The sequence below is a fragment of the Mchenga conophoros genome, linkage group LG15 (genome assembly GCF_057382185.1).
Source record: "Mchenga conophoros isolate Kocher_MC1m ecotype Shallow Benthic linkage group LG15, M_conophoros_male_GT1.1, whole genome shotgun sequence".
Taxonomy (NCBI): Eukaryota; Metazoa; Chordata; class Actinopteri; order Cichliformes; family Cichlidae; genus Mchenga; species Mchenga conophoros.
The window spans coordinates 7,314,244-7,341,290 of NC_140540.1; the positions used below are offsets into that span (position 1 = coordinate 7,314,244).

Below are 27,047 nucleotides of genomic sequence, written 5' to 3' on the forward strand. Positions count from 1 at the left end.
ACACCAATAAGCTGAACCTGGCCCCCGGCAACTGTCCCAGTTAGATGAAATAAAATAGCAAACATGTAATAACATTTAAATTTGATGTTTTCTTTATTTTTTTTAATAGCTTGTAATGGTTTTTAATAGTAAGTTTGTTTGGTCCTCCCTAATTTTTTTTCAGTATTTTCTTTAGGAGAGCTGACGGATGATGCTGACTTTTTATAACTTTGCATTATTGATCAGTGAGGAGTTAAAGGACTTGAAACATTTATTTTGACTAAAATAAATGTTATATTATTATTTTTTATACATCGTTTGGTTTTTTCTGTTCTCAGACTTCTTGCCAAGATATGTTTAGTTATCAACTTTTGTCATTTTGTTTTGTATTCAAGACTTTGCATCCAAGTTTAAAAATGATTCAGCTTTGTATGTTTTCCTGCTTTGCCAGTCCAGAAAACCCCCTTTTGATTACCAAAAGTGTGTGTTACACATTGTGAAAATCTTTAATGAGCATCTTGGCAGGGGTGCACAGAGACCAGACAAGTCAAACTTGGATGGGAAAGAGTTTCTTCTGTTCCTTACAAGAGGCAGGAGAAAACCTCGCCTGGGCCCAAAGGAACAGCTGGGGGAAATACTGAATCACCAACCACATTCTCTCCTGCAGTAGTCCTGACTCTTTGGGTGGGATGGATTTACCAGTAGTGTCTAGACAGAGTTTTGTACTGAGGTTACAGGTTGAACAAGACAGCTGTCCATAAAGCCTGAGAGCATAAAAAGGGTGACTTGGCTAATCAAACATATCAGTGCAAATATCCTGAAACATTTCAGTGGAAGAACAATGCAGAGTTTTATTGAGAATTTCCACAAATATAATCACAGATGCTGTGGAAGTAACAAAGTGAACCCTTTAAAAATACAAATCAATTTCTCTGGAAGTCATCTTTGCTGAACTGTGGGTTATATATACTACTATGAAGCGGACACACACACACACACACACAGTTACCTTGTAACAGTATATGTGTGCGTAACACTCTTGTATAATATGATAAACTGTGGAACTAAAACTATGCAATGGTTTTGGAACAAACTAGAGCTAATTTATAAATATATCACATCAGTATTAAATACAATTGAGAATTATAGGAGATCATTTAAGTACTTTTCTGTACCCATAATGATACTATATAGTATTTGAGAAATATGTTACCTTATTGTTGAGTTAGGTAACCTGAACCTGGGTTGGTCTCTAGCTAGCCAGCTGCTAGCTTTGCATTTACAGTACAGAAATGAAGGTGCTTTCAGTGTTCTCATCAAATCCTCATGAACTTAGATAAATATAAACATTCAGAATTCACAAAACTTTCTCTAATAAACATTTAAACTATTACAGAACATTTAAAGCTATGGAGAAATCATTTTTCATTGTGTTCCCACTCTTAATAGGAAGAACATACAGGTACTTCCTCTTCCTGTGATAACTACACTTTTGGTAAAACCATTCACCATTTTGAATTTTAAAATTCCCTTTATATGCTTTTAATGGCATGGTACAATGTGCCTATTTTTATACTATTTTAAAATGCCGATGAATAAAAACAAATGTATTAACAAAATAAAAGTGAAATGATGAGTTAATGGAAGGATAATTGAGTTTACACACATCTGCTTGCTGTATTAGAGCAGCACTCTCTCTGTCCTTTCTGTTGGTAACATCACAGACAGAAGGCTGTTCCTGTTGATGAAGGAGCTCCAGTGAAAACATTTATTCAATCTTTTCATTAATTGTTGTTTCTTCTGACTGGCTGATGGATATAAAGTCCACAAAAACACCCAAACTCAACATGAGAAAATTAAAAATATGTAGAAACTGCTTTGATTGTCATCAAGCCAGTGAATGGTTGATATCAGCTGGTGTCACTGTCATTGATATGATTACTTCAATTTCCCAGCTGTCTCAGATTAATGGAGATTACATTATAATTTCAGATGAAATTCTTTGTAATTATATGTAATTTGATAGGTACTTTGATTCTATTGAATGTTTGCCTCATTCCTTTTCAACAATCATGTGTTTTTAAGCTCTGGCTGAGGACCAGATGTAATCAGCGCACGATTGATTTGAGGGGAGATGTTGCTTAACCTTGAAATTCATCATTAAACCACCAATCATCAACAGTTGCCTGTGACAAATAAAGAGGACCCTGTGCGTATCAGAAGGAGAGAGGAGATATTTTGACTCAAAATATAATTTCCAGTATCAGCAGGGCAAAAATTATTCTCCAAAGATGTTCAACATTGAGGTGCTGCTTCTTCAGTGACATCTGTTGACTTAGACAGATTTTGGGGAAATCTGAACTTCTCCACTAAATGTTCAGCATTTTTTGGCAAAGACTGAACAAACGATTAGAAGTAAAGGCATAAAGGAGTGGATTTACGGCACTGTTTACAAATGTTACAGAGGCAAAAGCGTTCCAGGTGTCCTTGCTAAACTTTAACAAGGATTTGTTATCGAGGGAAACAGCTGCAATCTCCACCACATTCATGGCACGATATGGCACCCACAGGACAAATACAGTCACTATGATGCTGGTAATCAGTCTGGTGGTCTGTGGATTGTTGAAAAAGGCTGCTCGATTCAGCTTTCTGTAGAGACTGATGTATGAAAAAGCCATGACAGAAAATGACACAACTCCTACCAGGAGTCCTGTCAACACCACAGCTACCCTCTGACCCTTGGAGGTGAGGTTTGCAACGTGTCCAGTGCTGATCTTTGTCCAGCCATCGAACCACTAAAGCAGGGATGGACAGGGTCATCGAAGCCAGCCAGAGAGGAGCCAGCAGCAACCTTGCTTTCACTAGATTTAAACTCCTCTGTAGGTGAACCACCTGAAGGTAACGCTGAACACTGAGCACAGTCACAGTCAGCAGACCGGCATAAATGCTGCAGTACCCAATGTACGTTACGAGCTTGCAGGCTACCAGGCTGAAGGTCCAGCCATAGAGAAAATAGTAAATCCACAGTGGAATGGTAACAAAGCAGAGCAGGTCTGACACAGCCAGATTCAGCATCAAACTCTGGCTCAGACTGGACATGTTCTCCCAGTTTGGCTTAAGAACGATGACAGCAATGTTTCCAGGGAATCCCAGCAGAAAGCAGATGGACAGCACCACTGCAGGAACAAGACTCCTGGAGTCCAAAGAAGGATGAGGTGAATCTCCAGGAGAGGAAGAGATGTTAGAAGTAACCGTGGTGGAGTTGACTTGTGCCATGCTGGAAACTTGGTGTGAGTGGCACGCACTAATAATGATAAATGTTGAAGGTGTTCACCTTTTGAGGAATCAAAGGGGAACTAATAACAAGGAAACTGTGATGCTAATGCAAATGAGGATTAATCCCTTAGTATCACATTGTCACAACAGATGGAACAACACCAAGGAAGTATAGATTTCACATGTATAAAGACTGAGAACTAATTTTCAGCGTTTACGTCATAGAACTGGATGTTTTCCACTTTCCTCGGAACTGGTCAGGCTATTTTGACTTCATAGAGGTCAACAAAGGTTGACAAAACATGAGAATAACACAATAACACAAGAATAAAATCTCTGCAGCAGCAACTAATAGGATAGGAATAACGAGTAATTGCCTGTAGCAGAGTCTTTGTTGACATAAACAGCAGGGGTTAAACTACAGGTAAGAGCTGCACTGGACTCATGTCTAGAAACACTTTGATAGGTCGTTTGAAATACATTTAATACACACACACACACACACACACACACCTACACTCAAAGTTTCTCGAGGCTGATTTATATGTAAGAGCAATAAATGTTTATGTTTAAATACAGTTCTAAAAGAACGAAATAGCAACATAAACCGGAATCTGTGTCCACACGACTGCAACTTTGACCTCAAACATGATGTCATCACTTGCTAAAAATACAAAAGCCTTCGTGCTGCTGGGCTGGTTCATCCCTCTGCATGCCTGGTGCTGACTTTTTTTTTTATACTTCGGAGTGGGATGTGGATGCCTATGAGGACCCTGCACGCTGCCTCTCATTGCGATCCCCCTCTTTTTTTTCCTTTGAGCTCAGCAAATGATGGAAGCAGTCTGCGGGAAGTATTTCGGATAGAGAGAGTTTTTTTAAATCCACAGTAAGGACAACGCTAAATGGGAGTGCTTATTTATTTTATCTGCAGGTAGGAATGTTTTATATTTTTCATGCCGCTAACAACGAAAAGGTCACATTAGCTTATTTACATTAATATGTCCTTCCTAAGAATATCTGTAAAATGTATATATTTTTAAATTTACGGGTTATGCCGATTTATTTTCATAGCTTTCACGTTGTTTGTTATTGACCTGCTTAACTTTGCAATAAATACATTAGTTTGGATCCAAAAAATATGTTTTCGGTTTTATAGGAAAGGTAATGATTATATTTCGTGATTAGATTAGAAATACTTTTCAAAGTTAACGGAAATAACTAACATGTCATTTTAATTTAAAGTGAAATCTTAAACATTTAGCTGCCGAGCTATTTTCAATTCATACGTAAAGCTTGTGCGCCATCTGCTGGTCGTTTAACTCCTAGCCTCAGTGTAAAAATCTTTTGGTATTTCTCTCCAACTCTCAAATTTATTTATTTTTTACTGTATTTTCAGCGGGATGGCCCTGACTCATTTGAAGTGTGTGCTGCTCTGTGTAGCTGCACTTTCAGCTTCTGGTGTTTTTGGCAACAGTGAGAGCAACGAGGTGCACAGGTGGACCAGACAGAGCCTTCCTGAGCTGGTGGCCACACGCACAGCACTTTTAAGAACACCTTTGTTCACAGGGAAGGAAGAGGAAAAAGAAGAATTAGAAAGAAGAGCGGCAAAGATGCTCTGTGGAATAGAATGTCAAAGCACCCTACCACCTGTAGACCAAACTGAGCAAGAGAGAAATCTGGGATATGAGACGCTGTATGAAAATGGCACTCGCACACATACAGACATGAGTTTGCAGGGAATCAACAAGATGTCTACAAGACCACCGGCACATTCAACAGGTCTTCCCCGCAGGAAACGGCAGGTTTATGGAGCAGATGGTCGTTTTGTGATCTCAGACTCCCATTTCATCACCAACTACCCGTTCTCTGCTGCAGTCCGCATCTCTACGGGCTGTTCTGGAGTCCTGATATCTTCAAAACATGTGCTAACAGCAGCACACTGCATCCATGATGGTAGGGACTACCTGGAGGGTGCCAGGAAGGTTAGAGTAGGTTTGTTACAGCTGAAAACTACAAGAGGAAGTGGGGGGAGGAGAAGAGGAGGGAGGAGAAGACAAGGAAGGAAAGGAGGGGCTGAGAAAGGTGAGAAGGAAGGAGAGGAGAAGCTAATGGATGGAGGTGGGGAGATGAATAGTTTAGTTGGGGAGAGAGGGAGAAAGGGAGTTGAAGGTAGAAGACGTAGAGGGAGAAAAAGGGCTGAGGAGGGAACAGCTGATGGTGGAGACAAAAAGTCTGAGAGAAGAGGGAGACGAAAAGGCCTCAATCGTGTCCGCCGCAGTACTGGGGCCACACAGGAACCAGTGTTTCGCTGGACTCGAGTTAAGCAAACAAAAATCCCTAAAGGATGGATCCACACCCAGAACTCTACTAATTCTCTTTCTCCCGACTATGACTACGCCCTTCTGGAGCTGAAACGACCAGTAAAGCAAAAGCACATGGAGCTCGGAGTAGCACCCTCGACTGCACCCCTCACAAGGATCCACTTCTCAGGCTATGATGCTGACAAAAACCTGCCTGACGGTATCGGAGATGAGAGGGTGGTTTATCGCTTCTGCTCAGTGGCAAAGGAGTCTGATGATCTGATGTATCAGCACTGCGACGCGCAGACCGGTGCTACAGGGGCGGGTGTTTACATCCGACTCAGGCAGGAAGCGGGACACACAGGCAGCAAGGGGAAGTGGAAGAGGAGGGTGATTGGAGTGTTTTCAGGCCATCATTGGGTGAAGGTGGAGGGGGGTGAGCAGAGGGACTTTAATGTTGCAGTGAGGATCACACCTCCTAAATACGCCCAGATCTGCCACTGGATCCATGGAGATCCAAGTCTTTGTAAAGAGGTCTGAAGATACAGAGAGACAGAGCAGAGGGTATGTGAGAGGCAAAGAGCTGAAGACACCTTTAAAGGGACTCAAAGATCAGGGACACTGTGTATAAAACCTGTAGAAAACTGTCTCATTGGTGCTAAACAATTAATCCTTGATTAAAAAAAATAAATAAAAATTATATATATATATATATATATATATATATATATATATATATATATATATATATATATATATATATAAAAATATAAAAAATAGAGCTTTAGAAGCTTTGTATAGACAAGCCCCACAACCCACCCCCCCAAAAGTCATTTTAGTAGAAGTATTTTTAAAAGTAATCACATCTTCAAAGTGCAGTATGTCAGAATGGAGCTGAATATTTCTCAGTGTATCCAATTTTAGATGTTCTTAAGATCATTCTAGGAAGAAAGAAGAAAACTTGAGGATGTTTTCTTTACAGATACATTCACAATACTGATTTACATATAAAAGAAGCAGAGTTTCCAGTAAAACATTTCCATAAAAGAATTCTTCATCAAATAATGTGAAAACATAATACCTACATGATCCATAATGCAATCCCACTGCCACAGTCTGGTTGGAGGTTAGAATAATAGTGATGTCTTTAAACTTAACTGCAACTTTTAACTGCAAAGGCTGAAGTCATGAACCTTAAGCACAGACAAGGAGTGGATGAGTTTTCTTTTCTTTTTATTATTTAAGTCACTTTAATTTCAATTTTAGCAACAGTTGTTGTTTTTTCTATTTCTAAATTGTATATAATAGGATTGTGGGTTTAAAAGAGCTGCAGCTTTTAATAAATTGTAAAAATGTGAAAAAAATATGATCTGAAATCAGCTTCTCTCTTCAATGAGAGTTTGACAGACCAACCTTGAGTTGAAGACTGCTGCATTTGTCTCTGATTCTGGATCTGTATCCTGTTCAGCCATTTATTGGGTTATTTAGAGAAGTTGGTTTTAGTTGTACTTGTTAAGGAAATACTGGTCTACATAACATATGTATGGATTTTTTATTACTGTACTTTTGATGATTTTTGACAGTGTTGATGCAACAAACACGTTTTCTTGTGTAATTCTTTCTGTAAAGAAATGAAATAAAATTTCTGATACAAACCAAAGCAGACAAGTCTGAGCCACGAGGGTCACTGAGATCAATATATTGATGTATCCTTCATATTTCATATTCATCCACATTTTATACTTCTTTTATTTTTCTTTCAAAATTTTGTTATGCTACACTGGATAAAGATACAGTGACTTCTTGGAAATAATATGCAGGACATCCAGCATATACTCGAGCTCTTTAGACTTCAGCAGCAGCATGAACCAGTGTACTGATTTCTGCTTCACCACAAATCACCCAAAATAAACTGAGGCCCCTTTCTAATTACAGACACAACAAAAAAACTTCCTTGTTTCTTTGATTTCCAGCTTAACTTGAACTCACTGTACATGCAAACAGAAACAAGGAAAGGAGCTCTTCAGAGTACCAGATTCACCGGTTGCACTGTATGATGCAGTACCACTCAACACCAGCAAAGGGCGACACAGTACACACTCTATTAATCACTGCCTTTGTTACATCTTAGATTAGATTAGATTAGATTAGATGAAACTTTATTAATCCCTCGGGTGGGTGCCTTCGGGAAATTCAGTTTCCAGTAGCAAAGCACCGAAAGAAGTTGCATGTTACAGATACATTAAGGGGAATGAGAGTAAGGATATAAGCATAAATACACCATATATACACATATACACATATATAGATACAGAATATGCAATATGGATAAATAGGATTGCTCATTTGAGTGAGTATATTGCACAGTGATTATTGCACAGTCAAATATAAGAAAGAGACAAAAAAATAAAATAAAATAATAATAATATTGCAAAAATTGCACCGTGTAGAAAAGTCCTACAACTCAGTTTTTCCCGCCCTCCCTTGTCCCCCTGTTTCTCCTTCCTCTCCCCTCCAGTGAGGAGTTAAACAGTCTGATGGCGTGTGGGACAAAGGAGTTTTTAAGCCTGTTGGTTTTTGACTTTGGGAGTATATCTTAGAGGTAGAAAGTAAAGTGACTAAAGAGGATAGGTACTAACAGTGCGAAACTTTATAGTCTACTTGCCTATTTTTCAAACATATGATTTGATATAACAAAAAGTACTTTTTACAGTTTTCACTCAAAATAAAAAACATGTTTGATCTGTCTTTTAAAATAACGGATTAGGGCAAGAGGCAGGGTACAGACAGGTTTGTCGCAGGGTTAACACATAGACACAGGCAACCATTTGCACTCACATTCACACCTATAGGCAATTTAGTTTCCAATTAACCTATCCCCACTAACTGCATGTCTTTGGACTGGGGAAGGAAACCGGAGTCCCCGGAGAGAACCCATCCAAACACAGGGAAAACATGTTAGAATTGAACTCAGGACTTTCTTGCTGTGAGGCAACAGTGCTAACCACTGTAACAGTATATAAGCCAATGAAGCCAATGAAAAAATTTAAATGACTTGCAACATGGAAATTACTTCATTTACTTTATTCATACATCACCTAAAATTATCTAAAGGTATAGTTAACAGGATTGTCATTAAAATGGCTGTAAAGAACGGTTTGATTGTGCACTCGTGTCTTCAACCAACCGCAGCGCATTGTGCCAAGGTGCAAAGATCCAGACCACAGCAAGGATTGTGTCTCATGACACAGGATGTGATGTGAAAATTGTCCTGCAACACAAGGGAGTTTGCAGCAGTGGGGAAAGCGACCATTGTGGTGGGTATACTGGGGCTTTTTGGCTGCTTTCAGCATTGGTAGTGTGGTTGGTTAGGTTAGGCAGCAAAACTCATTGATTTGGTTTTGGAAAAATCAGGTTTAAATGGTAAATGGCCTGTATTTGTATAGCGCTTTTCTAGTCCCTAAGGACCCCAAAGCGTTTTACACAACCTGTCATCCACCCATTCACACACACATTCACACACTGTTTAGCAGGTTTAGCACACAGTCGATTTGACAGGAGATGTTGCTTAACCTCATAGTTTATTATTAAACCACCAATCATCAACAGCTTTCTGTGATAGAGTGGACTGCACCCTGTGTGCATCAGCAGGAGAGAGGAGATCTCTTCACTTAAGATACAATATTCATTATACATAATCTTATTATGTTATCTTATTATTATCTTATTATTATTAATAATTATAATAATAATATTAGTAATATAACAGTGTGGTTGAACTCTGCCATGCAGGGAAATCTCTAAGATGCTGGTTCTGTAGTGATATCTCTTGACTCAGGCAGGGTTTGAGCTATTCTGAACTTCTGTATTAAATTTTCAGCAATTTTTTGCCACATTGTGGACAAACGATCAGAAGTAAAGGCATACAGGAGTGGATTGACTGCACCATTTACAAATGTTAGTGCTCCAACAGTATTCCAGCTGTCTTCACAAAATGTTAGCAGGGCCTCATTTTTTAGGAAAATGGCTGCCACACCCAGCACATCGATAACAAAATATGGGACCCATAGGACAACAAAGGTCACAATGATGCTGGTAATCAGTTTTGTGGTCTGTGGATTGTTGAAAAAGGCTGCCCGATTCACCTTTCTGTAGAGACTGATGTATGAAAAAACAATGACCGAAAGGGACACAAATCCTACAAGGGCCTCTGTCAACAGTACTGCCGTCCTCTGTCCCTCAGATGAGTACTGAGGTCTGCAATATATCCTTTGCTGATATACTTCAACTAGCTGTTGAGCTAGTAAAGCAGGAGTGGACAGGGTCATTGCAGACAGCCAGAGTGGAAGCAGCAGCTTCCTTGCTCTTACCTGATTTAAACTCCTCTGCAGGTGAATAACCTGAAGATATCGCTGGACACTGAGCACCGTCACAGTCAGCAGACTGGCATAAACACTGCCATACACAAAATATGTTATGAGTTTGCAGGGCACCAAGCTGAAGGTCCAGCTATAGAGGAAAGAGTAAATCCACAATGGAAGGGTACCCAGGCAGAGCAGGTCTGACACAGCCAGACTCAGCATCAAACTCTGGCTCAGACTGGACATGTTCTCCCAGTTTGGCTTGAGAATGATGACAGCGATGTTTCCAGGGAATCCCAGCAGGAAGCAGATGGACAGCACCACTGCAGGAACCAGATTGGTGGAGTACCAGACAGTCCCAGTTGAATATCCAGGAGAGGAAGAGATGTTAGAAGTAACCGTGGTGGAGTTGACTTGTGCCATGCTGGAAACTTGGTGTGAGTGGCACGCACTAATAATGATAAATGTTGAAGGTGTTCACCTTTTGATGAATCAAAGGGGAACTAATAACAAAGAAACTGTGATGCTAATGCAAATGAGGATTAATCCCTTAGTATCACATTGTCACAACAGATGGAACAACACCAAGGAAGTATAGATTTCACATGTATAAAGACTGAGAACTGATTTTCAGCGTTTACGTCAAAAAACTGGATGTTTTCCACTTTCATCGGAACTGGTCAGGCTATTTTGACTTCTGTAGCCCTGGCTATATAAGTAGCTCATTATTTAAATTTGTTCATTAATATTGATAGTTAATTGCAAATGTTTAATGTGTTCAAGAATGTATACAAATGCCTGCAAAGTATGTGATGTGTGTCAGTTAAATGCACAACCTTTTCATTTGTGTTTTGAGGTTTATGTCATTATTTTTGGTATGGTATTGATATGTACTACAGCTCCAGTGAACCCTGAAGTAGTCTCAGGTAGAGGGGTGGGAGTAAGTGGGGAGCCGTGTGCACTCTGCAGGAAGCGAGAGAGACGAGAGCTGAACAGTGTCGAGTGAACGCAGAGTTCATAGAAGGGCGACAGACGCATTTTCGGGTTGACGGATAGTTAACTGGAGTCGAGAACTGTTGTACCCTACTGTGAGGTAAGTGTGAATTTTGTCTGACACTTGTACCCAATGTTATTGTGTAAAACGGGCTAACTGCTAACCGCGATTAGCCGCTAGCACAACTGCTAACATAGCCGCTAGCGTAGCCTAGCATATTCGCTAAGCTCTTGTTCTGCTCTGTTTTTATTTAATAAGCTAATGCTAAGATTGAATGTTATCGCATGTGAACTGGCATTTATCGGGGTTGTGTGATTCAGTAGGAGGAGACGGACGTCTTGCTGGCGTGTCAGAGAGGTCCCTTCTGCTGGTGTGCTGAAGTTATGTGTTCACGTGGGAGCACGTGAACACATAACGGCGACTGTGAGTGCTGCTGCCGCGGCCTGCTGGTAGCCGTGACCCAGTTTCCCCGCTATCCCCTTGAACTGCCTGGTGGTGTGAGTACTGTTGTTTGCACGTGCTTTTTATTTTTACTGCTTGGCAACAAGTGAAGCGACCATATTGTTTTAGGTCCCAACGCACCCGAGCCACGACTCAGGCCTGCAACGAGGGGTTCGCTAGCAGAAAGACTGTAGCACTTGAGGTGTGTGTGTGTTTGGTGAGAGTGCGTGTGGGCCCACAATATTATTTGATTATTTTGTTTCTGTTGAGGTAGATACCTTACCATTGTTTAACAAACTTTATTGATTTTACTTATTTTCTTTTGTGTTGTTAATTAAGCATTCACTAAAGTGGAGTTAACTTTATAATTGACCTGCTTGTGTGTGATTTATTTCTATATAGTGTAGTTTTATTGCATATTTAATACCATAAGCATTAAAAAGGGAGTATCGATAGGAAAGTAACAACAGGAACCCAGGGCCCCTGTCAATAGAACGTGGGATGGGTGTTACACTTCATAGAAACAAAGGTTGACAAAACATGAGAATAACACAAGAATAAAATCTCTGTAGCAGCAACTAATAGGATAGGAATAACTTGTAATTGCCTGTAGCAGAGTCTTTGTTGACATAAACAGCAGGGGTTAAACTACAGGTAAGAGCTGCACTGGACTCATGTCTAGAAACACTTTGATAGGTCGTTTGAAATACATTTAATACACACACACACACACACACACACACACACACACACACACACACACACACACACACATAAACCTACACTCAAAGTTTCTCGAGGCTGATTTATATGTAAGAGCAATAAATGTTTATGTTTAAATACAGTTCTAAAAGAACGAAATAGCAACATAAACCGGAATCTGTGTCCACACGACTGCAACTTTGACCTCAAACGTGATGTCATCACTTGCTAAAAATACAAAAGCCTTCGTGCTGCTGGGCTGGTTCATCCCTCTGCATGCCTGGTGCGGACTTTTTTTTTTTTTTATACTTCGGAGTGGGATGTGGATGCCTATGAGGACCCTGCACGCTGCCTCTCATTGCGATCCCCCTCTTTTTTTCCTTTGAGCTCAGCAAATGATGGAAGCAGTCTGCGGGAAGTATTTCGGATAGAGAGAGTTTTTTTTAAATCCACAGTAAGGACAATATATTTATTTTATCTGCAGGTAGGAATGTTTTATATTTTTCATTTTTTACATGCCGCTAACAACGAAAAGGTCACATTAGCTTATTTACATTAATATGTCCTTCCTAAGAATATCTGTAAAATGTATATATTTTTAAATTTACGGGTTATGTCGATTTATTTTCATAGCTTTCACGTTGTTTGTTATTGACCTGCTTAACTTTGCAATAAATACATTAGTTTGGATCCAGAAAATATGTTTTCGGTTTTATAGGAAAGGTAATGATTATATTTCGTGATTAGATTAGAAATATTTTTCAAAGTTAACGGAAATAACTAACTAAAATGTCATTTTAATTTAAAGTGAAATCTTAAACATTTAGCTGCCGAGCTATTTTCAATTCATACGTAAAGCTTGTGCGCCATCTGCTGGTCATTTAACTCCTAGCCTCAGTGTAAAAATCTTTTGGTATTTCTCTCCAACTCTCAAATATATTTTTTTTTTTTACTGTATTATCAGCGGGATGGCCCTGACTCATTTGAAGTGTGTGCTGCTCTGTGTAGCTGCACTTTCAGCTTCTGGTGTTTTTGGCAACAGTGAGAGCAACGAGGTGCACAGGTGGACCAGACAGAGCCTTCCTGAGCTGGTGGCCACACGCACAGCACTTTTAAGAACACCTTTGTTCACAGGGCAGGAAGAGGAAAAAGAAGAATTAGAAAGAAGAGCGGCAAAGATCAGAATCAGAATACTTTATTGATCCCTGGGGGAAATTATTTTTTGTTACAGTGCTCCATTTTAAACCAACATTAAGACAAGACAGACAATACGCTAACTAAGAATAGTACAATATATACATACATACATACATAAGTCACTTATAAATAAATAGTTGGAAAAGAAACATGTGTAGCTGTAGCAGCAAACAGTGTGTTAAGTGGATGCGTTGTACAGGGAGATGGCCACAGGCAGGAATGATTTCCTGTGTCGTTCAGTGGTGCTTTTCGGTAATCTCAGTCTCTCACTGAACGAGCTCCTGTGACTGACCAACATGTCATGGAGTGGGTGGGAGGTGTTATCCAACATTGTCTTTATCTTGGACAGCATCCGCCTATGCTCTGTGGAATAGAATGTCAAAGCACCCTACCACCTGTAGACCAAACTGAGCAAGAGAGAAATCTGGGATATGAGACGCTGTATGAAAATGGCACTCGCACACATACAGACATGAGTTTGCAGGGAATCAACAAGATGTCTACAAGACCACCGGCACATTCAACAGGTCTTCCCCGCAGGAAACAGCAGGTTTATGGAGCAGATGGTCGTTTTGTGATCTCAGACTCCCATTTCATCACCAACTACCCGTTCTCTGCTGCAGTCCGCATCTCTACGGGCTGTTCTGGAGTCCTGATATCTTCAAAACATGTGCTAACAGCAGCACACTGCATCCATGATGGCAGGGACTACCTGGAGGGTGCCAGGAAGGTTAGAGTAGGTTTGTTACAGCTGAAAACTACAAGAGGAAGTGGGGGGAGGAGAAGACAAGGAAGGAAAGGAGGGGCTGAGAAAGGTGAGAAGGAAGGAGAGGAGAAGCTAATGGATGGAGGTGGGGAGATGAATAGTTTAGTTGGGGAGAGAGGGAGAAAGGGAGTTGAAGGTAGAAGACTTAGAGGGAGAAAAAGGGCTGAGGAGGGAACAGCTGATGGTGGAGACAAAAAGTCTGAGAGAAGAGGGAGACGAAAAGGCCTCATTCGTGTCCGCCGCAGTACTGGGGCCACACAGGAACCAGTGTTTCGCTGGACTCGAGTTAAGCAAACAAAAATCCCTAAAGGATGGATCCACACCCAGAACTCTACTAATTCTCTTTCCCCCGACTATGACTACGCCCTTCTGGAGCTGAAACGACCAGTAAAGCAAAAGCACATGGAGCTCGGAGTAGCACCCTCGACTGCACCCCTCACAAGGATCCACTTCTCAGGCTATGATGCTGACAAAAACCTGCCTGACGGTATCGGAGATGAGAGGGTGGTTTATCGCTTCTGCTCAGTGGCAAAGGAGTCTGATGATCTGATGTATCAGCACTGCGACGCGCAGACCGGTGCTACAGGGGCGGGTGTTTACATCCGACTCAGGCAGGAAGCGGGACACACAGGCAGCAAGGGGAAGTGGAAGAGGAGGGTGATTGGAGTGTTTTCAGGCCATCATTGGGTGGAGGGGGGTGAGCAGAGGGACTTTAATGTTGCAGTGAGGATCACACCTCCTAAATACGCCCAGATCTGCCACTGGATCCATGGAGATCCAAGTCTTTGTAAAGAGGTCTGAAGATACAGAGAGACAGAGCAGAGGGTATGTGAGAGGCAAAGAGCTGAAGACACCTTTAAAGGGACTCAAAGATCAGGGACACTGTGTATAAAACCTGTAGAAAACTGTCTCATCATTGGTGCTAAACAATTAATCCTTGATTAAAAAATATATATATATATATAAAATAGAGCTTTAGAAGCTTTGTAAAGACAAGCCCCACAACCCACCCCCCCAAAAGTCATTTTAGTAGAAGTATTTTTAAAAGTGATCGCATCTTCAAAGTGCAGTATGTCAGAATGGAGCTGAATATTTCTCAGTGTATCCAATTTTAGATGTTCTTAAGATCATTCTAGGAAGAAAGAAGAAAACTTGAGGATGTTTTCTTTACAGAAACATTCACAATACTGATTTACATATAAAAGAAGCAGAGTTTCCAGTAAAACATTTCCATAAAAGAATTCTTCATCAAATAATGTGAAAACATAATACCTACATGATCCATAATGCAATCCCACTGCCACAGTCTGGTTGGAGGTTAGAATAATAGTGATGTCTTTAAACTTAACTGCAACTTTTAACTGCAAAGGCTGAAGTCATGAACCTTAAGCACAGACAAGGAGCGGATGAGTTTTCTTTTCTTTTTATTATTTAAGTCACTTTAATTTCAATTTTAGCAACAGTTGTTGTTTTTTCTATTTCTAAATTGTATATAATAGGATTGTGGGTTTAAAAGAGCTGCAGCTTTTAATAAATTGTAAAAATGTGAAAAAAATATGATCTGAAATCAGCTTCTCTCTTCAATGAGAGTTTGACAGACCAACCTTGAGTTGAAGACTGCTGCATTTGTCTCTGATTCTGGATCTGTATCCTGTTCAGCCATTTATTGGGTTATTTAGAGAAGTTGGTTTTAGTTGTACTTGTTAAGGAAATACTGGTCTACATAACATATGTATGGATTTTTTATTACTGTACTTTTGATGGTTTTTGACAGTGTTGATGCAACAAACACGTTTTCTTGTGTAATTCTTTCTGTAAAGAAATGAAATAAAATTTCTGATACAAACCAAAGCAGACAAGTCTGAGCCACGAGGGTCACTGAGATCAATATATTGATGTATCCTTCATATTTCATATTCATCCACATTTTATACTTCTTTTATTTTTCTTTCAAAATTTTGTTATGCTACACTGGATAAAGATACAGTGACTTCTTGGAAATAATATGCAGGACATCCAGCATATACTCGAGCTCTTTAGACTTCAGCAGCAGCATGAACCAGTGTACTGATTTCTGCTTCACCACAAATCACCCAAAATAAACTGAGGCCCCTTTCTAATTACAGACACAACAAAAAAACTTCCTTGTTTCTTTGATTTCCAGCTTAACTTGAACTCACTGTACATGCAAACAGAAACAAGGAAAGGAGCTCTTCAGAGTACCAGATTCACCGGTTGCACTGTATGATGCAGTACCACTCAACACCAGCAAAGGGCGACACAGTACACACTCTATTAATCACTGCCTTTGTTACATCTTAGATTAGATTAGATTAGATGAAACTTTATTAATCCCTCGGGTGGGTGCCTTCGGGAAATTCAGTTTCCAGTAGCAAAGCACCGAAAGAAGTTGCATGTTACAGATACATTAAGGGGAATGAGAGTAAGGATATAAGCATAAATACACCATATATACACATATACACATATATAGATACAGAATATGCAATATGGATAAATAGGATTGCTCATTTGAGTGAGTATATTGCACAGTGATTATTGCACAGTCAAATATAAGAAAGAGACAAAAAAATAAAATAATAATATTGCAAAAATTGCACCGTGTAGAAAAGTCCTACAACTCAGTTTTTCCCGCCCTCCCTTGTCCCCCTGTTTCTCCTTCCTCTCCCCTCCAGTGAGGAGTTAAACAGTCTGATGGCGTGTGGGACAAAGGAGTTTTTAAGCCTGTTGGTTTTTGACTTTGGGAGTATATCTTAGAGGTAGAAAGTAAAGTGACTAAAGAGGATAGGTACTAACAGTGCGAAACTTTATAGTCTACTTGCCTATTTTTCAAACATATGATTTGATATAACAAAAAGTACTTTTTACAGTTTTCACTCAAAATAAAAAACATGTTTGATCTGTCTTTTAAAATAACGGATTAGGGCAAGAGGCAGGGTACAGACAGGTTTGTCGCAGGGTTAACACATAGACACAGGCAACCATTTGCACTCACATTCACACCTATAGGCAATTTAGTTTCCAATTAACCTATCCCCACTAACTGCATGTCTTTGGACTGGGGAAGGAAACCGGAGTCCCCGGAGAGAACCCATCCAAACACAGGGAAAACATGTTAGAATTGAACTCAGGACTTTCTTGCTGTGAGGCAACAGTGCTAACCACTGTAACAGTATATAAGCCAATGAAGCCAATGAAAAAATTTAAATGACTTGCAACATGGAAATTACTTCATTTACTTTATTCATACATCACCTAAAATTATCTAAAGGTATAGTTAACAGGATTGTCATTAAAATGGCTGTAAAGAACGGTTTGATTGTGCACTCGTGTCTTCAACCAACCGCAGCGCATTGTGCCAAGGTGCAAAGATCCAGACCACAGCAAGGATTGTGTCTCATGACACAGGATGTGATGTGAAAATTGTCCTGGTAACACAAGGGAGTTTGCAGCAGTGGGGAAAGCGACCATTGTGGTGGGTATACTGGGGCTTTTTGGCTGCTTTCAGCATTGGTAGTGTGGTTGGTTAGGTTAGGCAGCAAAACTCATTGATTTGGTTTTGGAAAAATCAGCTTTAGCACACAGTCGGTTTGACAGGAGATGTTGCTTAACCTCATAGTTTATTATTAAACCACCAATCATCAACAGCTTTCTGTGATAGAGTGGACTGCACCCTGTGTGCATCAGCAGGAGAGAGGAGATCTCTTCACTTAAGATACAATATTCATTATACATAATCTTATGTTATCTTATTATTAATTATAATAATAATATTAGTAATATAACAGTGTGGTTGAACTCTGCCATGCAGGGAAATCACTAAGATGCTGGTTCTGTAGTGATATCTCTTGACTCAGGCAGGGTTTGAGCTATTCTGAACTTCTGTATTAAATTTTCAGCAATTTTTTGCCACATTGTGGACAAACGATCAGAAGGCATACAGGAGTGGATTGACTGCACCATTTACAAATGTTAGTGCTCCAACAGTATTCCAGCTGTCTTCACAAAATGTTAGCAGGGCCTCATTTTTTAGGGAAATGGCTGCCACACCCAGCACATCGATAACAAAATATGGGACCCACAGGATGACAAAGGTCACAATGATGCTGGTAATCAGTTTTGTGGTCTGTGGATTGTTGAAAAAGGCTGCCCGATTCACCTTTCTGTAGAGACTGATGTATGAAAAAACAATGACCGAAAGGGACACAAATCCTACAAGGGCCTCTGTCAACAGTATAGCCATCCTCTGTCCCTCAGATGAGTACTGAGGTCTTCAATATATCCTTTGCTGATATACTTCAACTAGCTGTTGAGCTAGTAAAGCAGGAGTGGACAGGGTCATTGCAGACAGCCAGAGTGGAAGCAGCAGCTTCCTTGCTCTTACCTGATTTAAACTCCTCTGCAGGTGAATAACCTGAAGGTATCGCTGGACACTGAGCACCGTCACAGTCAGCAGACTGGCATAAACACTGCCATACACAAAATATGTTATGAGTTTGCAGGGCACCAGGCTGAAGGTCCAGCTATAGAGGAAAGAGTAAATCCACAATGGAAGGGTACCCAGGCAGAGCAGGTCTGACACAGCCAGACTCAGCATCAAACTCTGGCTCAGACTGGACATGTTCTCCCAGTTTGGCTTGAGAATGATGACAGCGATGTTTCCAGGGAATCCCAGCAGGAAGCAGATGGATAGCACCACTGCAGGAACCAGATTGGTGGAGTACCAGACAGTCCCAGTTGAATATCCAGGAGAGGAGGAGATGTTATAGGTAGCCACGGTGGAGTTGACTTGTGCCATGCTGCAAACTTGCTGATTGTTGTGCACTGAACAAGTGATGATGATGATAAATGTGCAGCCACATGAACAAGTCGTTACTTTTGGTGAAGGCAAAGAGGAACTAATAACAAGGATACTGTGATGCTGATTCAAACATTTGCATTCATGGTTTCGGGATTTTTGCATGACTCTTTTTAAAAATCTTTGCATTTATTTCCATTTATTCAGAGAGCACCAGTATAAGAACATCTAGAAACATAAGTCAAACTTTCACACTTTGATGTCATCGAATTGTAGATTTTCTACTTTTTAAGGATTTTGAGCCATTTAACATCATAGAAGCTTAGAAATGTGGTTGGACAGCTATGTTTTTTTGTTTTGTTTTTACAACAAGGAGAGCATTTATTGGGAGCTGTGGATGTGTTTATTTTATTTGCAGTTTTTGCATTTTTGTATGTAAGCATATTTGCATGTCTTTCACTAACTTTCACTTTAGCTTTTTGTAGAAATAGAGTTGAACATGAAACTGCATTAAAATTTTTCCACCCGCAAATCAGTGTAGGGGTTTTTTTTGTTTCTTTTTTTAAAACTGGTAATACAAATTTACTTCTCATGGATTTCACACTAATTCACAATTCAGCTCATAACTCTGGAGACGTAAGTTTTATAATTTATAATACAGTCTGGCTATATTAACCTACAACCAGAAATGAATGACAATTCAATATCTTGATGAAGATATCTCTTAATAAACCAGATTAGGAAATACCTGAAAGTTGATTCCTTTCATTTCAATGCCATATTTTCAGTGGGAGAAATGTTTGACTCCTCATCCACGTGACTTCTTCTTCTGCGTTTCATGGCTTCAGGTTTGTTTTGTTCGTTCTTCCCAGTTTAGGTTTTTCTTAGTTTTTGTCCCTTCCCATCTCTGCCTCTGTTTGTATTCTCACGAATTGTAAATAAAGCTCACCCGCAGTAAAGTCAGTGCCTGAAATTGGGTTCTTCTCTTACCACTCCACATGTCTGTTGTTGCAACAGTGACAGTGCTATTAACAGCGAGTTTGGGGTAAGGCTGCAGTCACCGCACTGTAAGGTGTTGACGGATGTGCTCTTAGGACCTTCCTCAGTTCAGAAGTAACTGTTCTCTTTTCACATAAATGGCCTCCATGATTCCTTGGTCAAACCAGCATTCATCTCTGTCCAGGATGTCTGCATCTCATCACTAAAGCTGACCAGTAGTCTCTAGATGCACATATGTACACATGTGTTGCAGCATCGACTTAGCTCACAGCTGTTTGGTTTCTACAGTGTATACTTCATAACAAACGGTGTCTGTATCTGACACTCCTTCACTCCTGACATACAGCCTGATGTCATCATTGTGGCTAACGGTTTGCTCCAATCTATAGTCATGAGTCATAGACTTTCTTGTGGTTCAATTCATGTTGTGCAACTCAGAGTTACAGGAGACAAATGTTTTATACATTTAGATATATCATTACTTTGGGAAATATGCAACTTTATTTTTGACTTATAATGACGGTAATGAATCCGGGTAGGTGTCTTGTTAGCCAGGTGCTACCTGCCAGCTTAACATGGATGGATATATATCTTTACATAGAAATGAAAGCTGACAACATAGACAATGCAGTAGATCAGCACAACGACGTCTTCAGAAATGAATGTAAAAGACTCTTGTCGCATGCTGAGTTCTCTAGCAACCATTGTTTAAACTCATTAACCTAATCCCATCCCTTATTATTTTTGCGATGAAGGCTCCTATAACATAAGCCAAAAAATGCAAAATATGCCAGAGCTGCTTTGATAAAAGCGTTTTGAACCAGTGTTTTGAACCAGTGTGCTTCAGTAGAGTGAAACAGTCTTCAGAGTCTCAGCGTCTCGTTTTTATTGTTGAGAATTATTTCTGAGTAGAGTTCACTTTAGTTCATGTCTTTTATGAGCTCATATTTCTTAAAATAGGGTATTTTTTTTATCACTGTGTATTTAGATATCTTCTTTTGCTTTTTTTTTTTTTTAGTGTGGTATATAAAACCCTTATTTTGGAAATTATACATATATGGTACTCTATGCCTGTAAGTCATTGGCTGTTTGGGGCCTGATAGACAGAAACAAGAAATGTAGCTTAGTCAAAGTACCTCTCAGATTTGCCTGTTGCATGCTATGATACAGTACCACTCCACACCAGCAAAGGGCGCTGCAGCTCACACTCTGATCAAAATTTCCATTCATATCCAAATTGTGCTTTAAGTAAAGTAAAGTGTTTTCCAGCCTTTGTGGTTTACTGCTGTTTTCCTAAAACATTTTTAGAATGTGTGCTTACCACATCGCTGCGTGACCCTGCACGCTTTAGTCAGAGATATAGCCAGGTGTACAGATACAGAGCACAATGTGTCTGAGAAGTACCCATCTCTGTCAGAGAACAGGATACATATAATAGTTTCAAACATCAATTAAAAAGATAGTTGATTGATAATCAGTTTTGTCAGCATTGAGGTGGTTTTATTCTCCCAGTGGCATGTTGTGTTATTGTTTTTAGTATAGGTTTTCTGTTATGTATTTTTTTTCTCATTTCTCCTTCTTCCTACCTTTTATTTAATTTATTTTGTTTTTATGTTGCTTTTAAGATCTAATATGAATATGAATGAAAATTTGCAAATTTATTAATTTACATTGTCCCTGTTAAAAAACAAAACAAAGCTAATGACAACGACATTTCGACTTTTTATGGGTAGTATATCCTTTTAATACATTGAATATATCTAGAAGAGAAGTACAAATGACAAATCACACTATTCTGAAATTTAAACCTGATTAATTGTGTTACAACTGACCGATGTCAAAGTAAAATGTGTAATAGACGTGCCGGTCCACTGTGTCCATTTCATGCTTTGCATCTCCAAAACGTAAAATGAAACATGCATGCAGAAGTTCATTACCAGCAGGGGGAGATAACACACAGACTCGGGACTTCCACGTTAAACTCGGCACAGATGTTCCCGTACACTATGCCGGCCGCTTGGTTATGGTGTTCCATGTATGCCTTGTCTGCTAGCATATTGCACCATGCTGTTATGTGCTGGATTCTCTCAGGGGCATACACAGCATGCACCTGGGGTCTTGCCTCTATGGCCTCTACCCCAGCCTCTATGGATCTTGTGCTCAGAGCTTGTTCCTGTGCTGCCATGATTAGTGCCTCCGTGCTGTCTTTCAGTCCAGCCTTATATATATATATATATATATATATATATATATATATATATATATATATAACACACACACACACACACACACACACACACACATGCATGTATGTATACGAGCGCCCCCACAACCATCTAAACAAAAAATGTATGGTGGTATCAGCTGTCACTCTCATAGGTATAAATATTTGAGGGAAGAAGTCAGTTACCTAGTTGCCTCAGAGGGCTGCGTTTCACCATTGGTTGGTAAGATCAGGCAAAGCTAACCTATTTGGTTATGGAAGGATTTTATTTGGGTTACATTTACCTACTGTATTTACTCTCAGTTGCTTTCTGTTTGTTAAAACTGATGAAACATGATCTCTGGCTTACAGTTAATGTGAAAGTTGCCCAATAAAGTATGATCATGAAAGTGATCACAACTGATGAGACCCAATTAATGTGCTTAAAAAAACAGTTTAATGTACCTTTTTTAGATTAACCTCAGAATTAATCATTAAATCACAACCAGCCAGCTGTAAGGAAATCTTTGGACTTAAAATACTATTTTCTGTGTCAGCAGAAAAACAATAAGTTCTCAAAGCTCACATTGAGATGTTGCTCCCACAGTTATATCTGTTGTCATTGACAGAGTTTGACGAGCTCTGATTTTCTGTTGGAAATATTCAGCAATTTCCTGGCACAAAGTGGACAAACGAATTGAAGTAAAGGCATACAGGAGTGGATTCATGGTACTGTTTAGAAATGTTAGTGCTGCAACAGTGTTCCAGCTGTCTTCACAAAACTTCAGCAGGCCCTCAATTTTTAGGGAAATAGCTACCAAACTAAGCACATTAATGACAAGATATGGCATCCACAGGGCAACAAAGGTCACAATGATGCTGGTAATCAGTCTGGTGGTCTGTGGATTGTTGAAAAAGGCTGCCCGATTCACCTTTCTGTAGAGACTAATGTATGAAAAAACAATGACAGAAAGGGACACAGATCCTACAAGAGTCTCTGTCAACACACTAGCCATCCTCTGACCATCAGAAGAGTGTTTATTTTTGCATTTTGTCCAGTGTTGCTGTTCTACCAGCTGTCGAAATACTAACTCAGGAGTGGACAGGATCATCGCAGCCAGCCAGAGCAGAACCAGCAGCTTATTTGCTCCTACCTGAGGTAAACTCCTCTCAAGGTTCACCACCTGAAGGTAACGCTGGATGCTCAGCACAGTTAAAGTCAGCAGACTGGCATAAAGACTGCAATACACAAAATATGTTATGATTTTGCAGCCCACCAGCCTAAAGGTCCACCCATAGAGGAATGAGTAAATCCACAGTGGAAGGGTAACCAAGCACAGCAGGTCTGACACAGCCAGACTCAGCATCAAACTTTGACTCAAACTGGACATGTTCTCCCAGTTTGGCTTGAGAATGATGACAGTGATGTTTCCAGGAAATCCCATCAGGAAGCAGATGGACATCATTACTGCAGGAACCACACCCCTGGAGTCCAAGGAAGGATGAGATGAATCCCCAGAAGAGGAGATGTTAGAAGTAACCGTGGTGGAGCTGAATTGTGCCATGCTGCAAACTTGCTGACTGTTGTGCACTGAACAGGTGATGATGATAATAAATGTGCACCCACACGAACAAGATGTCATTTTTGATGAAGTGAAAGAGGAACTAATAATAAAGATATTGTCAGAGAATTGTGTCCTAATATGGTGTCATTGTGCAGAAGGAGCTAGACGATTAGAAGATTTATTTTCAGCTTTCTTAATTTTACACTGCAAACATAGCCAGCTGCAACTTCCTGTTTTAATAAGTTTAGCAACACTGCTCACTTCTGCTTTTTACATGCTTTGTACAACTTGGTATGTTAAAGGGTCACGCCATAAATGTAGCGACTGAAAGACTGAAAGAGGTTGTGCCATAGCGACCAGAAGTGTCACACACACATACAGTCCCTTAGAGCTTCTGAATAACTTTGAAAGGAACATTAATACCGATAATATGCCATTTTCAAGCTGCCAAAAAGTGATTACCGCCTACAATTTGTCACTGAAATACTGTTACTACTTCAAAGTTGTTGGAAATCAGTTGTTGGTGCTTTATATCTACATCATCATCATCAAGTTTGCTGATGGCACCGTGGTAGTAGGACTCATCTCAGAGTAGGCAAAAGGAAGTTCAGCATGTTACTAGGAAGAGATACCTCTTAAAGTGGCCATGAGCATAGCTTATGTAAGAACAAAACAAAACACAGTTGCTTTGAGTATCCTTGTATCCCAAATTATTCATTTATTCGTTTATTTTTTAACCTCCTAGGACCTGGCGTCCACATATGTGGACATCACATTTTGGGTTATTTAGACCAAAATACTCAATTTTGCTCTACAAGGGCCTGATATCCACTTACGAGGACATTATACTGCTACTGTTCTATCAAAATTTTAAACGAATATCCTCATATGTGGCTCTGATTTTTCATAAAAACAAAAATAAGGTAAAAAAAAAATCTGGTAATTCTTTGTTTTTACATTCATTGGGCCCCAATATGCCCAAATATCAAAGAGAAATTAAAAATGCATGCTGTGGAAGAGTTCAGGTCTTAGGAGGTTAATTCATTCATTTATGTGTTTGATTCTTAATGAATTTCATTATTGTTCCCAACTTTTGAGTTCAGCTTTGCTTTCGATTGGTTTAATTATTCCAGTATTTTGTGTTTTTTTACATGTTAGAGTTGTAGTTACTGGTGGCAAGGAATTTATATATATATACACGTAGTTCCTTGGTTTCCTTGTATTTTGCCTCCACTATACCCCCTGTTTCTGCTATGTTAGTATAGTTCCATTGCTGTTCTCTTATTTACTTTGATGTAATTGTTGGGGTTTATTTGTTTTTTTTTTAATTCAAAGGTGCTTTATTGGCATGACATTTGGTTTTCCCTTGTGTTTTGTCTTTACTATTACTTACTGTCCCTGATTTGTTTAAGAGGATCTCCTCCCACCTGTTTACATTAGGCCATTACTCCATTTTTTGTGTTATTTTGTGAATTACAAGGTTTTGGACATTTGAGTTTCTTTGTTCTGTCCAATAAAGGCTAGCTTTAAGTTAGCAGTATAATGTGTCACATATGACCCTTCCGAAAGATATCCAGCAAGTTTGAAGCAGAAATATTGTTTCAGTGACAAGTTATAGGCGGCAATCACTTTTTAGCAGCTGGAAAATGGCATATTAGCAGCTTTAATGTTCCCTTAAAGGGTATTCAAAGGTTCCAAGGGATTGGTTGGGGTATAGGGTGTCATATATAACTCTTCTGAATGATTTCCAGTAAGTTTGGAGGAAAAAAAAGTATTTTAGTCACAAGTTATAGGCGGCAATCAGTTTTTGGCAGCTGGAAAATGGCATATTATCAGTGTTAATGTTCCTTTAAAAGGTATTCAATGCTTCAAAGGGACACTTTGGGGTATAATGTGTCACATATAACCCTTCTGAATGACATCCAGCAAGTTTGAAGCAAAAATATTGTTTCAGTGACAAGTTATAGGTGGCAATCAGTTTTTGGCAGCTTGAAAATGACATATTATCAGTATTAATATTCCTTTCAAAGTTATTCAGAACTTCTAAGAGACTGTTTGGGGTACTACTATGTGTCACATATCGTGAGTAGAATAAACCAAAGATTAGAATACAATGTGCTCAGGTTTCCTTAGATAATAGGGGCAGGTGCAGATCAGAAGAACAGGAAATGTTCCATAAGTTTGTTTTTTAAGGATGACTTGGTCAACCCTTGTTTAAAGGACAGTTGTGGACTTTTATTCTCAAAGCATTTAATGTGACCTTAAAGCTCTCAACCTCTGAATCCCAAATGAGTTGGATTAGCTATAATTCCTGGTGTGCAACTGTGTAAAGTAGGGACTTTATTGACAGTGGGGGTTTGCCTGTCATAAAATGAGGAATAAAAGTTGCCTCAGTAAGATAAACAGTAAGAGGCAGTTACAAGCCAGGTGAGGACAGTCCCCCTGTCCCCGGTTGAAAAGATGGTGTCTCAAACTGATGGTTCACAATCCTCTTATTAAACAGCCGTGTATGTGAACACACTGTAAGAGCTACAGCATACAGGACCATTTGTAAATCGAACCGTGTGTTACTTTTGCCCTTTTCCTTTTTCATTAATAACAATTAATTATCTTTACCTTACATAACATATAACAGTGAAACTTGTAAATCATTGCAATCATTAACAACCTTGTTCCCTCATCAACCAGGTGCTAAGGAACCACTTGCAACTCAGAATTGCACCTTAACAGCCGTTTTTTCTCGTTCCCGTTCCTTAACTGTCTCTCTGTGCATTAAAAATCTCACGCTTCTACTGTATAATTTACACCGCTTGATTTATCGCACCTTGTGGCTCTATAACTTTCAAAGTAAAAGCATCAGCTGGGTCCAAGCTGCAACAAAATAATAGCCAGTACAATACTTAGGTCGGCAGGGCATAATTGCAGATGCCGTGTAAGTGCATCCGCCTTCCCTGCATGTCACCGCAGACCACGCCCTACCACATACCTCCATAGGCCGACTGAGGTGGGGCAGCCATCCGGCCGAATCTACTCCCCTCCCCCCGCGAGCGGGAGAGGGAATCGGCTTTAATAATAAACAAGAATTCAGAAAGAAAAGAAAAACAAAACAAGAAATGACAAAAATGAAAAGAAAACTGAGATTATATATGAAGATTATATATGAAGATTATATATGAAGTAAATATATAAAGTTTGCATGCTGAATTCAATTTAATGTGTACATTGATTCTTTTTAATGCTTTTCCTTATTTCTTTTCCACAAACATGTAATTCCACAGCTGAGATGTTGCTTAACCTTAAAAATTTTATATTTACACCAATCACCAACAGCTTTAAAATGGAGAGCACCACACTCTGTGTGTAACAGTAGGAAAAACACGTCACCAAAGAGCTTTCACCTTCGAAATATTACTTCTGCACTGACATCACTTGACAAATATAGATT

At 39.6% G+C, this 27,047-nt stretch overlaps 4 protein-coding genes and 2 pseudogenes across 4 annotated transcripts; 2 read left to right on the forward strand and 4 right to left on the reverse strand.

The window, feature by feature from the left end:
* Positions 1–2,348: 2,348 nt before the first annotated feature.
* On the reverse strand, positions 2,349–3,255 carry LOC146557634 (leukotriene B4 receptor 1-like; annotated as a pseudogene).
* A 676-nt stretch (positions 3,256–3,931) lies between these two features.
* LOC146557635 (inactive serine protease 35-like) lies at positions 3,932–6,222 on the forward strand. The gene is made up of 2 exons (XM_085247512.1): positions 3,932–4,186; positions 4,652–6,222. Exons 1-2 carry the CDS (start codon positions 4,158–4,160, stop codon positions 6,093–6,095), a joined length of 1,473 nt encoding a protein of 490 aa, XP_085103638.1. The 5' UTR covers positions 3,932–4,157; the 3' UTR covers positions 6,096–6,222.
* Positions 6,223–9,355: 3,133 nt separating this feature from the next.
* On the reverse strand, positions 9,356–10,339 carry LOC146557636 (leukotriene B4 receptor 1-like). Its single transcript, XM_085247689.1, has one exon. The coding sequence runs from the start codon at positions 10,337–10,339 to the stop codon at positions 9,356–9,358; it is 984 nt and encodes a 327-aa protein (XP_085103815.1).
* Positions 10,340–13,020: 2,681 nt separating this feature from the next.
* On the forward strand, positions 13,021–15,009 carry LOC146557637 (inactive serine protease 35-like). Its single transcript, XM_085247513.1, has 2 exons — positions 13,021–13,225; positions 13,600–15,009. Exons 1-2 carry the CDS (start codon positions 13,022–13,024, stop codon positions 14,815–14,817), a joined length of 1,422 nt encoding a protein of 473 aa, XP_085103639.1. The 5' UTR covers position 13,021; the 3' UTR covers positions 14,818–15,009.
* A 2,956-nt stretch (positions 15,010–17,965) lies between these two features.
* On the reverse strand, positions 17,966–18,970 carry LOC146557638 (leukotriene B4 receptor 1-like; annotated as a pseudogene).
* A 3,642-nt stretch (positions 18,971–22,612) lies between these two features.
* LOC146557639 (leukotriene B4 receptor 1-like) lies at positions 22,613–23,602 on the reverse strand. Its single transcript, XM_085247696.1, has one exon. The coding sequence runs from the start codon at positions 23,600–23,602 to the stop codon at positions 22,613–22,615; it is 990 nt and encodes a 329-aa protein (XP_085103822.1).
* Positions 23,603–27,047: the final 3,445 nt, after the last annotated feature.

Coding starts and splice junctions, on each gene's coding strand:
- LOC146557635 (XM_085247512.1), top strand. CDS start 4,158: ATGGGAGTGCTTATTTATTTTATCTGCAG. Junction 4,187..4,651: donor CTTATTTATTTTATCTGCAG/GTAGGAATGTTT, acceptor CTGTATTTTCAG/CGGGATGGCCCTGACTCATT.
- LOC146557637 (XM_085247513.1), top strand. CDS start 13,022: ATGGCCCTGACTCATTTGAAGTGTGTGCTGCTCTGTGTAGCTGCACTT. Junction 13,226..13,599: donor AAGAATTAGAAAGAAGAGCG/GCAAAGATCAGA, acceptor TATCTTGGACAG/CATCCGCCTATGCTCTGTGG.
- LOC146557639 (XM_085247696.1), bottom strand. CDS start 23,602: ATGGCACAATTCAGCTCCACCACGGTTACTTCTAACATCTCCTCTTCT.
- LOC146557636 (XM_085247689.1), bottom strand. CDS start 10,339: ATGGCACAAGTCAACTCCACCACGGTTACTTCTAACATCTCTTCCTCT.